This window comes from Panicum virgatum, chromosome 6N, assembly GCF_016808335.1.
Source record: "Panicum virgatum strain AP13 chromosome 6N, P.virgatum_v5, whole genome shotgun sequence".
Lineage (NCBI taxonomy): Eukaryota > Viridiplantae > Streptophyta > Magnoliopsida > Poales > Poaceae > Panicum > Panicum virgatum.
The window spans coordinates 5,192,651-5,204,860 of record NC_053150.1 but is presented as its reverse complement, the minus strand read 5'-3'; the positions used below and the strand labels follow the sequence as shown (position 1 = coordinate 5,204,860).

At 42.7% G+C, this 12,210-nt stretch overlaps 1 protein-coding gene and 1 long non-coding RNA gene across 2 annotated transcripts; one reads left to right on the top strand and one right to left on the bottom strand.

Moving 5' to 3' along the window:
* Positions 1-481: 481 nt before the first annotated feature.
* LOC120677233 (probable glutathione S-transferase GSTU6) lies at positions 482-1,877 on the bottom strand. The gene is made up of 2 exons (XM_039958380.1): positions 1,437-1,877; positions 482-1,307 (listed from the first exon to the last, which is right to left on the bottom strand). Exons 1-2 carry the CDS (start codon positions 1,848-1,850, stop codon positions 891-893), a joined length of 831 nt encoding a protein of 276 aa, XP_039814314.1. The 5' UTR covers positions 1,851-1,877; the 3' UTR covers positions 482-890.
* Positions 1,878-2,945: 1,068 nt separating this feature from the next.
* Positions 2,946-5,874, top strand: LOC120679298. Its single transcript, XR_005677099.1, has 2 exons — positions 2,946-4,875; positions 5,496-5,874. It is a non-coding gene; the product is annotated as an uncharacterized LOC120679298 (long non-coding RNA).
* The last annotated feature ends 6,336 nt before the right edge of the window (positions 5,875-12,210 follow it).

The following is a 12,210-nucleotide window of genomic DNA, read 5'->3' as shown; positions in this document are numbered from 1 at the left end:
CCCAAGCAGACAAGAAAGACCAAAGCAGCGATGATGATCTATTGTGCCTGGAATTTGTGGAAGGAAAGGAATAGAAGAGTGTTTGAACAAAAACAGAAGGCACCAGCTAGCAGAGGTGCTGCAAGAGATCAAGCTAGAAGTGACTGCTAGAAAGTTGGCCTCTGAAGGGCCAGAGTTGTCTTAGTTAGCTTATGTATCGTTTCTTAGTTACTGAGTTTGAGGGTATTTGGTTTTATGTAATACTCCAACTAAAATTAAAGCAGTACAAAAATTAAAACAGAGAGAGAGAGAGAGAGAGAGAGAGAGAGACTAATCCCTTACCGGCTAAAATTAAAGCTTCATCTTCCTTGTATGACATAAATTATGCGGAACTAGCATAGATAGCATGGCATATGTCAAGGAAGGAGCAGCTACACTTGTGCGAGCGGATAGGCGACGAACGAATTTTCATCACGCGAGTGTCACAAAAAATGTGAAAACATGATCAAATTTTGGTTTTTTTGACATAAATAAAACGTCACCTATGAAAAGATTTCCCATAGTTGGGTATCTGGTTTTGTACCCACCCGTAGTTGGCTGCAATGATCTAACCAATCGATTGCAAATACCAATGTGCCAGCTTAAAATATAAAACGAAAACCAGACGTGCGTAGCTCATGCATGCCACGTAATACATATATTCATAGTTAAATCAAAAAAGTATATTCTTTCGCAAAAAAAAAATCAAAGAAGTATATATTTTGTATGCCTCCGCTGCTGCAGTAGTTTCGTTTTGACGTCCATTTCTGCACGTGATTTTGTTTGACCGGGCTTCAAATAAAGATAGGAGCTGCACTCGATCACCAGGCGCATCACGTACTGATCAATTAAGGATAGGAGTAGCTAGCTTGTTACTGCAGCAACTCAACAGACGGCAGCAGCAACGGCAGCCCAAGGCGAGCCCGCCTCCCCTTGTTATACTCCACTAGCCTCGCCACATCCGGTATCACCTCCTTGACGCCGTCGATGGCGCGGAACCTCTCCGCCCATGCTGCCACGAGCGGCGTCCTGGCGGCGTCGATGACCTTGACCCCGCAGATGGCCTCGGTGGCCTGCAACCACCCAAGGAGGCTGCCGAGCACGACATCCACGAGCCCGACGCTGTCCCCTCCGAAGAACGCCGCCATGGCCCGGCCGCCATTGGAGCGCGAGCACCCTCCGAACGCTCGCTGCTCGAACGTCTCCAGGACGGCGATGACCCGTGTCGCCGCCTCCACCCTCTCCTTGCTTGTGCTGCCCCTGAAGACGGGCACCCACGTGCTGTACAACTGCCATGGATGCATGCATCATCGGTTAGCTAGTTACTACTCTATTACTGTAGAAAAGTTTGATTTAAAACAAAACAAAAAAAGAGTTATAATTTGGAATGGAGGGAGTATATTCCAGCACATACATACCTTGTCATCGACGTAGGAGGCCCAGAAGCGAGCAACGGCGCGATCATATGGATCGGAGGGGAGGATGGACTGGCCGCTGCCAGGGAAAACCTCGTCGACGTACGACACGATGTTTTGAGACTCGCAGACGGGCTTGCCGTTGTGGATGAGGACGGGCACTTTCTTGTGCACTGGGTTAGACCTGACGAGGAGGTCGCTCTTGTCGTAGAGGCTCTCCTCGGTGTAGCCGTAGCTGAGGCCTTTCAGGTTGAGCGCGATGCGCGCTCTGATCACGAACGGGCTTGCCCACAGCCCGAGCAGCGTAAGCTCTTCGTCTCCTGCCATATCCTGCCGGCCTTCAACTGGCCCTTCTATTAAGTTCCTGCCGTAGTGTGCGTGACATGCGTGGGGGTGTGTGTGTCTATATACACACATACACGCACACGTACACGGGCTTGGACTAGTGCTTGTTGACGTTCGAGACCGGAGTAGCAAGAAAAATTGGTTTCGTTCTGGTTACAGCGCTTTATTTGTGCAGCCCATGTGTGTGCCGTGTGCGTCCGGTACGGTGCTGGTAACCGTTCGTCAGCACTGACGTCGTCGTAATGTTCATCTGGATTTTCTAGATCTCGATCAGTAATGGCTGGTTATAGGCTTGGGTGTGAAAAAGATTCTAAAATTCCATGGAAGTTTTCCCAAAGGCCTCGTGGGACATGAGGTATCCAAACAAAATACTTGAAGCACATGAAACGGATTTCTAGAAGCTCCAAATAAAATGAACTTAGCTTTAGGAAAATGGGATAATTGCTAGAAAAACCTGGATAATTTCAAGAAAAATTTAATCAACGTTGTGTAATAAGCACAGTTTAACAGCTTTTCACACTTATAAACACCAATTGCAATCAACATGAAGGCAGCAAACATAATATAACATATTTAACTTAGTTTTAGAAAAATAATTATTTTTGTACACATAATATCTTGGTAATTGTATTAATGCTGGTAATAAATTTCAATATATGAAAAAAAATTATATTAAATAAATATTATTTGTTCACAACCGGAAATATTATTTGCTCCAATGGCGACGGCACCTTGCCTTGCACGTGCCATTCACTATTACAGAACAGGCGATTTGTCCCGGTTGGGAAATCCTTTTTGTCCCGGTTTCCCAACCGGGAATGCCACCTTTTGTCCCGGGTCTGGCAACCGGGACAAAAGGGGCTACCAGCGCCACGTGGCTGGCGCACCCTTTTGTCCCGGTTGGTGTTACAAAAGGTCCTTTTTTTCTATTTTTTTCTCAATTCTTATTCTATTTCAATTATACTTTTGCATTTCAATTAAACTTATGTATTAGAATTCAATTTGTATGATCTCCACTAATATATATATATATATAATAACTCTATTTAGCACCCTAGGTACGGAATAAGCTATTCCATACCCGAGCCACCCTCTACCTCCGCCGACCTGGCGTCCCTCGGGCCCGCTCGACCCACCCCACGCTCGTTTCATTTTTTTTTCTTGGGTCGCCGCCCACGATCTCCCATTAATCCTTCCGTCTGTTTCGCGTTCTGCTTCTCCCGTCGCCATCGCCGTCCCCGTCCTGCGACCCGCTGTTGCCGCCGCCCGCCCGTCCTGCGACCCGCCGCCGCCGCCCGCCAGTCAGATCCGATGATAGGTGCCGCCCGCCGCCAGGCCAGCACTGCGCATCCTCGCATTCAAGGCGACCTAGCTTCAGATCGGGATGTGGGTGGTGGTTCCTTCGATTTGGTCACCAGGATGGAGTGCTCCTTCTTTCGACTCGCTACCTCCTGCGGGATGGGGCAAGGACGCAACGACGACGGCGACCTGCAGGAGCTCAACTTCCTCACCATCTCCTCAAGCTTGCATTTCTTCAGAGGTTTTATCCCCTGTGTGCAAAGTGCCCTCTCATCGCCTCCACCCTATTCCCATGGTTTTGCTTTATTTCACACGTATGTGATGATTATTTGTGTCGTTAGTAGATGTTAGTAATCCCCGTGAGCCAAAGGGAACATGCATATCTTCTTGATTCGTCATCTACCTTGTGGCGACGAGTTGCCATTTTGGATCTGGCCAAATCTCCTTTGGTTGCCCATTCAATCAAGGCTCCGTAGCTTCTTCTCCACATAGTGAACTTTGTGAATTTTGGATTCCTCATATAATTTTGTTGTTAAATGTTGATGTGCCCAATCTGAACTGCTGATCATTTGAGTTTCTTCATGAGATATCATGCTGCCTACGCACGTCCCTTACCAACGAGCTAGGGGCAATGAGCGTCCCCAGCCTTAACTGCCTCCAATCTGAATACAGCCTGTAGAACACCCTCCGTCGAGCAGCTGATCGCCAACACCATCCTTTCAACCCCCTTTCATTTTGTTTTTACTCTTGCATGAGATGTGTTCAGCGAACTGCTCTGTGGTGGGAATTATTTTTTAAAATTTAATACTACTTCAAGTTATGCAGTAAAGGTGGATTAGATTGTTGATCTCATGGCTTTGGTAACTGAACTAGACTTTGTTTAGCTTTCTGAAATCCTGCTGTCAGTTTCTCTCTTCTTAATTTACATACATTGAACTTTAGGCTTAGGTACTTTTCTCTGCAGATTTGTGCACCTGATGATAGTGCTAGATTAGCCATATGTTTTGATGGATTAATATCACGGCTTGTTTGGCTGGAGGTAATTAGTGGAATGGAATGGAAGTTTAAATGTGAGAGCTTAAAAAAATCATGTTTGTTTGGTGGGAATACAAGTTTTAGCGGGATGGGGAATGGAAGCTTAAAAATCCCTTTCACATCGCGTGCCAAACACGCTGTTAGTGCACAAATTGATCAAAAAGCTTCAGTTTTCAGTTATTTGGAGATACAACAATTATCTTGCCATGTTCATTCTAGTTCCGTTAAATAATTTGTGTCCTTTGCTTTCCAATTTTAGACTACGACTCTTCAGTTGACATGCTAGAAAAGAAAATTAAAACTGGTATAATGTGGTCTGATATATTGCACGAATAGTCCGCACCAATTTTGTTTCTGCTGCATAGTTCTAGGAAGTTAGCTTGGCAATGACATGTGAATTAATTATTCCTTGGGATTAATATTTTTCTTACTTATTACTAGTAGTTCACAGTGTTGATTCCATGGTTTGCCATCTGAACTACTAAGTGAGATGCAGCTTGGTGAGCCTTATCCATGTTTTGTATCTGCCTATATAAGATTTGAGTGCATTAGTAAACTATATAAGCAGTAATTTAATATGTGAGGCATATCCACATTTCGTTTCTTTCCAAAATACCATAAATGGTTTCCCTATTGTCAGTTTATCTCCCTCACTTGTGGGTAGTCTGAGGACACAAGGAGCATATTCTGTTGCACCTCCTGTCCACGACTTCAGATGCTCATGGTGCACGCCCCTTCAGCAGCTCAGTTTCAAGCATGAGAGGTGAGCTCTCAGTTGTTGATGATTGGTCGCTTTATGAATACTTGATCTTTCCTGAGACACAGGCATGCTTAACCTGTTTAATTGATTTACACTTTCAGTAGTTTCATATTAAAAAAATTCTTTATCAGTAGAAAAATTGCATAGTAACTGGATTTGTTGGCCTCTTGTGTGGTTCATGAAGGAGTTTTTCAGCTTAGGTTTGTCACTATATTCTAGTCAACCTACTTCATAATTCATTCTTTGTATGTCTTATATGGAGAAGAATGTGCAGAATTGAAGCACTTCCTTTGTGCTGTTCATAGCCTTTTACTTAGTGTAGTCAGTCCTTTCCTTTGCCATTAAATTAAGAAATTTCTGGTACATGTAAATTCTTTTTTACATTTGCTAGCTACCTAGCTCTGCTCTTAGAACCTGGTCCCAGACTAGTCCAGTTATCGCTCAAGTTCTAATACTTCAACATGACTATGCATTCTGTAAATTCTGAAGTACATCAAAATTGATATCAATTCTTATCAGGTTTCAACACAGTTATCCTAAAATCAGCTCCACATTTCTACTGTTTGGATTTTTTCTCTCTTTCTGAGCTATCCATTATACTAATTATATAAGATTGTGTTCAGGGATCTTATTTACAGGTGGGTGTTCTGATCAAGCTGTGCTGAAGATCTTTCGCCTCAGAATAAACTATGGCGGCAGATGATGCCAGATGATCATAACTGCACATGCCACATGCAAAAGACCCTCGGATGCAGTTATGCATATATGGGGATTCAAGATTTTGTACTGAACTTTTACCGTAAAAAAATTTCAAGTGCAACTGTCCAGTATTGGACTATAAAAGTAGTTTAATGTTCATAATGTGTAAAAACCTTACTTAAAAACCTACTCGGATGACTTGTCAATGTTGTGCAAATGTTAAGCTGTTTCAGAGCACGTGTGTAAAACCTCAATATTTGTAGTTTGGTGACTCTGTTTTTATTAAACTTTGCTATCTGCCTAGTTGTATGCCTAATTGGCTACTGATGTATTGAACTATTGATGGCCACGGTTGAGAAACAATACAAGTGACACGCCGTTAGTTTTATCAGCCACGTCAGGCCCATCATACGTGCTGGCAAAAAACGCAACTGCATGCCTACCCAGCCTACACGGTGAAATTGGACAGGCAGAGCGGGCGAAGAAAAACTATACCTTGGAATAAAAAAATGGAAACCACGACAGCCACTATGCGGTGAAACCGGATAGGCACAGCGAAGAATAAAAACGGAGCCGGATGGGAGGTGAGCCGACGCGCGAGCACAGCGTGGGAGGTGGGCTCGGGTACTGAATAACCATTCCATACCCAGGGTACTGAATAGCGGTGTCCTATATATATATATATATATATATAATACATACATACTCATAAATAGATATATAATACATACACACATATATTTACATAGGTATATTCGTTCTTAATTGCATATATACGCGTATATATCATATTTGCTGCGATTGTTAATGTGAGATTGTTCATCATAGTAGAATTCGCCTTTTGGATCGAGGACTTGCTCAACAATAAATCCGGACAGTTGTTCTTGAATCGCCATAATCTTTTCCTCCGGTATGAGTTTATCGCGCATCTTCTCGACCTATGGAAAAGAGAGATAATTAATTTCGACTAATTAAAATACGAGTTCAAACATTAACAAGCTTTTTACTTACTTCCTCCTCCCAATCTGCCAAGGCCCTTGGAGGACCTACCAGACCATGGATGTTCTCGCATACATAGTATGCGCATAAATTAGTGCCTTGTTCCTGCCTAATATATAGTATGTACACAAAATTTCAGAGTCCAGGAAATACATGAAATTCTATCAATAATTTCACTAAATAATGTTCTATCAAATATATGTTACATTTAGATGTCGGCGAGGGTTGAAGGTCGATGAACGCGGTCGAGAAGGGGGCGGATGGTTTAGTGCTTGGTAATGATCGATCGGACGTCCGTGCCTACATAAATTTAAACACACTTTACACACACATACAAACATATATACACATACATACATTTAAAAATTAAATATATAATTTTGATTTCATTCTAAATAACATGAACTCATATTCACATTCATATACCAATATGTTTTCAAATTTACACAACAAATTATGATGTCACTCTAAATAATATAATTTCAAAAGTAATTAACAAGTTACCAAATAATCTATATTTTAAACAATTATGATTTCACTCTAATTGTCATCAATAATTATGATTTCACTCTAATTGTCATCACAATTAAATAAATTAACAAATAATCAATATGTTACAGCATAATTTGTAAACAAATTTGAACTCATGTAATCCATATTTTCAAATTTCAGTAAAAAATAGACATTAGGGTTAGGGGGCGGCGCCGGCTGATAGTGCACGACCGGGCTGCCAATAGGGCCAAGGCGGCGCGCGGCGCACGTACAGCGAGAGCGCGCACAGGCAACGGCGGGGCGACCCGGAGGCGCACAGGCGACTGCCGAGGCGTGGGCCAGGCGGTCCTACCGGAGGCGGAGGTGGGGGAGGAGGACGACGACATGGCGGCGCGCGGCGTCGGGCCCTGGAAGAGGAGGACGACGGCGCGCTTAGGGAGGGCACGGGGCTCGCTGCGGCATGAGGTTGGCGGCGCTCAGGAACGATGGGCTCGCGGGCGGGGGCCGGCGATGGCAGACGACGGCGCTCGCTCGAACGGGGACGACACCGCGCGGTGGGGCAGCGGAGCTCGGGCGGCGCTTCCTCTTGCGGCGGAGGTAGGCGGCGCTCGGGGACGACGGCGGCGGCGAGCAGGAGGCGGTGGGAGCAGGGGACAGCGGCGGCAAAGGGCGCAGATCAAAAACTGACCAAGTGTTGGGGGGAAGGTGGAGGAAGAAGGGAGATATATTAGGGGGGCTTTTGTCCTGGGTGGAGCCATGACCCGGGACAAAGGGCCCTTTTGTCCCGGGTGGTGGCTTCACCCGGGACAAAAGGGGTGTCTTTTGTCCCAGGTGAAGCCACCACCGGGGACAAAAGGGCCTTTTGTCCCGGATCGTGGCTCCACCCGGGACAAAACGTGTTTTTAGGCGGGCCGGGAAAATTCCCAGCCCGCGGCCCACCTTTAGCCCCAGGTGGATCTACCACCCGGGACAAAAGGGGACCGTTTTTCCTCATTCCCGCCAAATATTTTGTTTATTTTTTATTCTTTTTACTTCTCTTTTAAAATAGGCTTTCATTTGTTAATTCAGTTATAAAAATTATGGTTCCAAAAATTATGGAACAAAATTTCTTATCTCTATATAGACTTGATACATGCAACAAAAATGTTTAATTTTCATTCAAGTGATTGGGTCAACGAAATATCTAATTTTTTTGAAATCATATTTTTTATTTTGACCATGCAAAAATATATTAGGTGAATAAATTTTTTCAAACTTTTACTTTTCGACAGAAAGTGGGTTCTATCACGATATTAACGTTTAAAAAGTGAGTTTTACATAAAACTAAGCAATTTCATGACATTAATGAGTAGTGTGTGAGTTTGTGAGATAGTGTGGGTGTTAGTGAGATTGTGTGTGTTAGTGAGAGAGTATAGTGTGTTAATGTGAATGTAATTTCATGAAATAAATAAAATTAGTTGAGTAATCCATATTATTGTATGAAAATTATACTTGAGTCTGATAATTAAGTGAAAACTATAAAAATAATATATATATATATAACACATAAAGAATAATAGTACAATACATATATAATAAAAGTATTCGAGTTGTCATTATTTTTGTATATAATAATAGAAAATGATTTAAGTATATGAAAAATTAGCGGTAACAGATTTTCTCTTGAGAAATGTCCCTTGATTATGATCACGGCGCAAGTATGGAGCATCATCATTGGCTAGCAGGATGCATGGATCAGCATTTACTTCGAAAAGTGGAATGGCAACAAAGTTATTATATTCTTCTGACAAGTCTGTCTTGTCCTCCACTCCAATAATGTTTCTCTTCTCTGATAGAACTATGTGTCGCTTAGGCTCATCCTTTTAATTGTTTATCCCCTTCTTTGGCTTGCTGGACATGTCTTTAATGTAGAAAACCTGAGTGACATCCTGGGCTAGGACAAACGGCTCGTCTCTATACCCAAGATTGTTGAGATCAACTATTGTCATTCCATACTCATCTTTTGTTACCCCACCTCCAGATAGCTTAACCCATTAGCAACAAAATAGAGGCACCTTGAAGTTGGGACCGTAATCCAGCTCCCATATCTCTTCAATGTAGCCGTAATATGTGTCCTTTTTTCTATTATTGTCCGTGGCATCCATACGAACACCGCTATTTTGGTTGGTACTCTTTTTATCTTGGGCTATTGTATAAAATGTGTTTCCATTTATCTCGTACCCTTGGTATGTTAAGATATTCCAAGATGGTCCCCTAGACAATAAGAACAGTTGTTCACTTAGATCCAAGTTATGCATTAGATGCTTCCGCAACCGTCTGCCGATAGTGTTCATGTGCTCATGTGTAATCCATGCCTTATACTTTTTCGGGAATTTGGAGAGCAGAATCTTCTTGTGTTCCTTGATATACGGGTCAACCAAGGATGATTGTTGAAGAACCGCATAATGTGCTTTTTTGAATGAGAAATCATCTGTGCAGATATAAGATTTCTTTTCTAATGTACCCTTTCCATTTAGTCTCCCCTCATATCGCGATTCAAGGACCCCAATCGGTTTAAGGTCATCAATAAAATCAACACAAAAGTCAATGACCTCCTCAGTTCGGTAGGCACTGGCGATGCTTCCTTCTGGACGAGCTCGATTACGAACACATTTCTTGAGTACCCCCATGAACCTTTCAAATGGGAACATGTTGTGTAGAAACACTGGTCTGAGGATATCAATCTCTTTCATAAGGTGCACTAGAAGATGTGTCATGATGTTGAAGAAAGATGGTGGAAATATCAGCTCAAAGCCAATAAGGCATTGCACCACATCGTTTTGCAGCTTTATCAAATTGTCCGGGTCAATTACCTTCTGAGAAACTGTGTTGAGGAAGGCACATAGCTTCACGATGGTTAACCGGACGTTATCAGGCAGAATCCCCCGCAGCACAACCGGAAGAAGTTCGGTCATAAGAACGTGGCAATCATGGGACTTGAGATTTGTAAATTTCTTCTCTGCCAAATTTAGGATTCCTTTTATATTGGATGAGTATCTAGATAGAACCTTTATACTACTCAAGCAGTCAAACATGCTTTCCTTCTCTTCCTTGCTAAGAGTATAGCTGGCATGACTTATGTATTCTCGTCCATTATCTCGCTCTTGTGGATGTAAGGCATCTCGTTCTTCCATACATTGCAATTCTTGATGTGCTTCTAGTGTATCTTTTGTCTTTTCGTAAACTCCCAAGAATGCTATCAGGTTGACGCAAAGATTCTTCGTGAGGTGCATCACATCAATTGCATGACGAACGTCTAAGACTTCCCAATATGGTAGCTCCCAAAATATAGATTTCTTCTTTTACATGGGCGCCATTCCATTTTCGTTCGGAACAGGTTGGCTACCAGGTCCCTTTCCAAAAATAACTTCTAGATGTTTTACCATGTCGAAGACGTCTTTACCACTACGGTGCATCGATTTTGTTCGGTGGTCTGCTTGGCCTTTGAAATGCTTGCCCTTCTTTCGTATTGGATGCCTGATGGGAAGAAACCGACGATGATCCATGTATACAACCTTCTTACAGTGAGTCAACCATATATTATCGGTATCATCTAAATAGTGTGTGCATGCTTTATATTCTTTGTTCGAATGTCCTGACAAGTTACTAAGAGCAGGCCAGTCATTGATTGTTACGAACAGCAATGCTCGTAGGTTGAAGTTTTCCTATTTGTATTCATCCCACGTCCGTACACCTTCATCGCCCCAGAGCAATAAGAGTTCTTCGACCAATGGTCTTAGGTACAAATCAATGTCATTTCCAAGCTGCTTTGGGCCCGGGATAAGCACTGGCTTCATGATGAAATTTTGTTTCATGCAGAGCTATGGTGGAAGATTGTACATACAAAGAGTCACATGCCAAGTGCTATGACCACTGCTCATCTCACCAAAAAGATTCATGCCATCCGTACTCAAACCGAACCTTATGTTTCTCGCATCCAAATCAAATTCAAGGTACGTTCTATCTATTTTTCTCCACTGCGACCCATCAGCGGGGTGTCTCAACATCGAGTCTTGCTTGCGTTCCTTTTTGTGTCATCGTATTAACTTAGCATTATCTTTATTTCTAAACAGACGCTTCAAATGTGGTATTATAGGCGAATACCACATGACGTTCATAGGAACTCTCTTCCGGGGACTCTCCCCCTCGACATCGCCAGGATCATATTTTCTAATCTTATAACGCAATGCACTGCATACGGGACATGCATCCAAATTATTGTACTCGCCTCGATAGAGGATGCAGTCGTTGGGGCATGCATGTATCTTTTGCACTTCCAATCCTAGAGGGCAAACAAGTTGTTTGGCTTCATACATTGTGGTAGGCAATTCATTGTCCTTAGGAAGTATTTTTTAACAAGTTTCAGTAATTCACCAAATCCCTTGTCGGATACACCATTTGTCGCCTTCCATTGCAGCAACTCCAAGGTGGTGCCAAGCTTCTTCAATCTATTTTCACAATCTGGATACACCAACTTACGGTGGTCCTCTAACATCTTCTGGAACTTCAACCTCTCCGTTTCACTCTCACAGTCTGCCTGCACATTATGCAATGCCTGCCCCAGATCGTCGCTGGGATCATCTTCTGCTACATCTACTTCGGGCTCTTCCATGGGAATATCGTCATCGAATGCATCGAATCCAACATTCCTGGAAAAGTGGTCGTCAAAATCTTCTTCTTCATTGTCTTCCATGGTAACCCCCTGTTCTCCGTGCTTCGTCCAACAAACATACTTCTCCATGAAACCATTTGCGAAAATGTGGCTGTGTTGGATTCTTGAAGAGGAGTAATCCTTGTTATTCTTGCAATTACCACATGGGCAGCACATAAAACCATTCTTCTTGTTTGCCTCAGCCACAGACAAAAAATAATGCAAGCCTTCAATGAATTCGTTAGAACGTCGGTCAACATTGTACATCCATTGCCGGTTCATCTGTATTTTAAAGGAATCGATTTGAATTCTTTACATGTATCAAATAAATAAAATATATCAAACCTAAAATGTTCTTGGTCACCCCACTTGTCACCACCAATTGACTTTATTTGATTTGTGATCTTCTTCATATGGTTGTACATTTCCTTGACACTTTCATCCTTCATCATGGAGAA

Bases quoted from the DNA above. Each gene is read 5' to 3' on its own strand.
- LOC120677233 (XM_039958380.1), bottom strand. From the start codon at position 1,850: ATGTGTGTATATAGACACACACACCCCCACGCATGTCACGCACACTAC. The intron at 1,308-1,436 runs GTATGTATGTGC...CATCCATGGCAG, and splicing joins CCTCCTACGTCGATGACAAG to TTGTACAGCACGTGGGTGCC.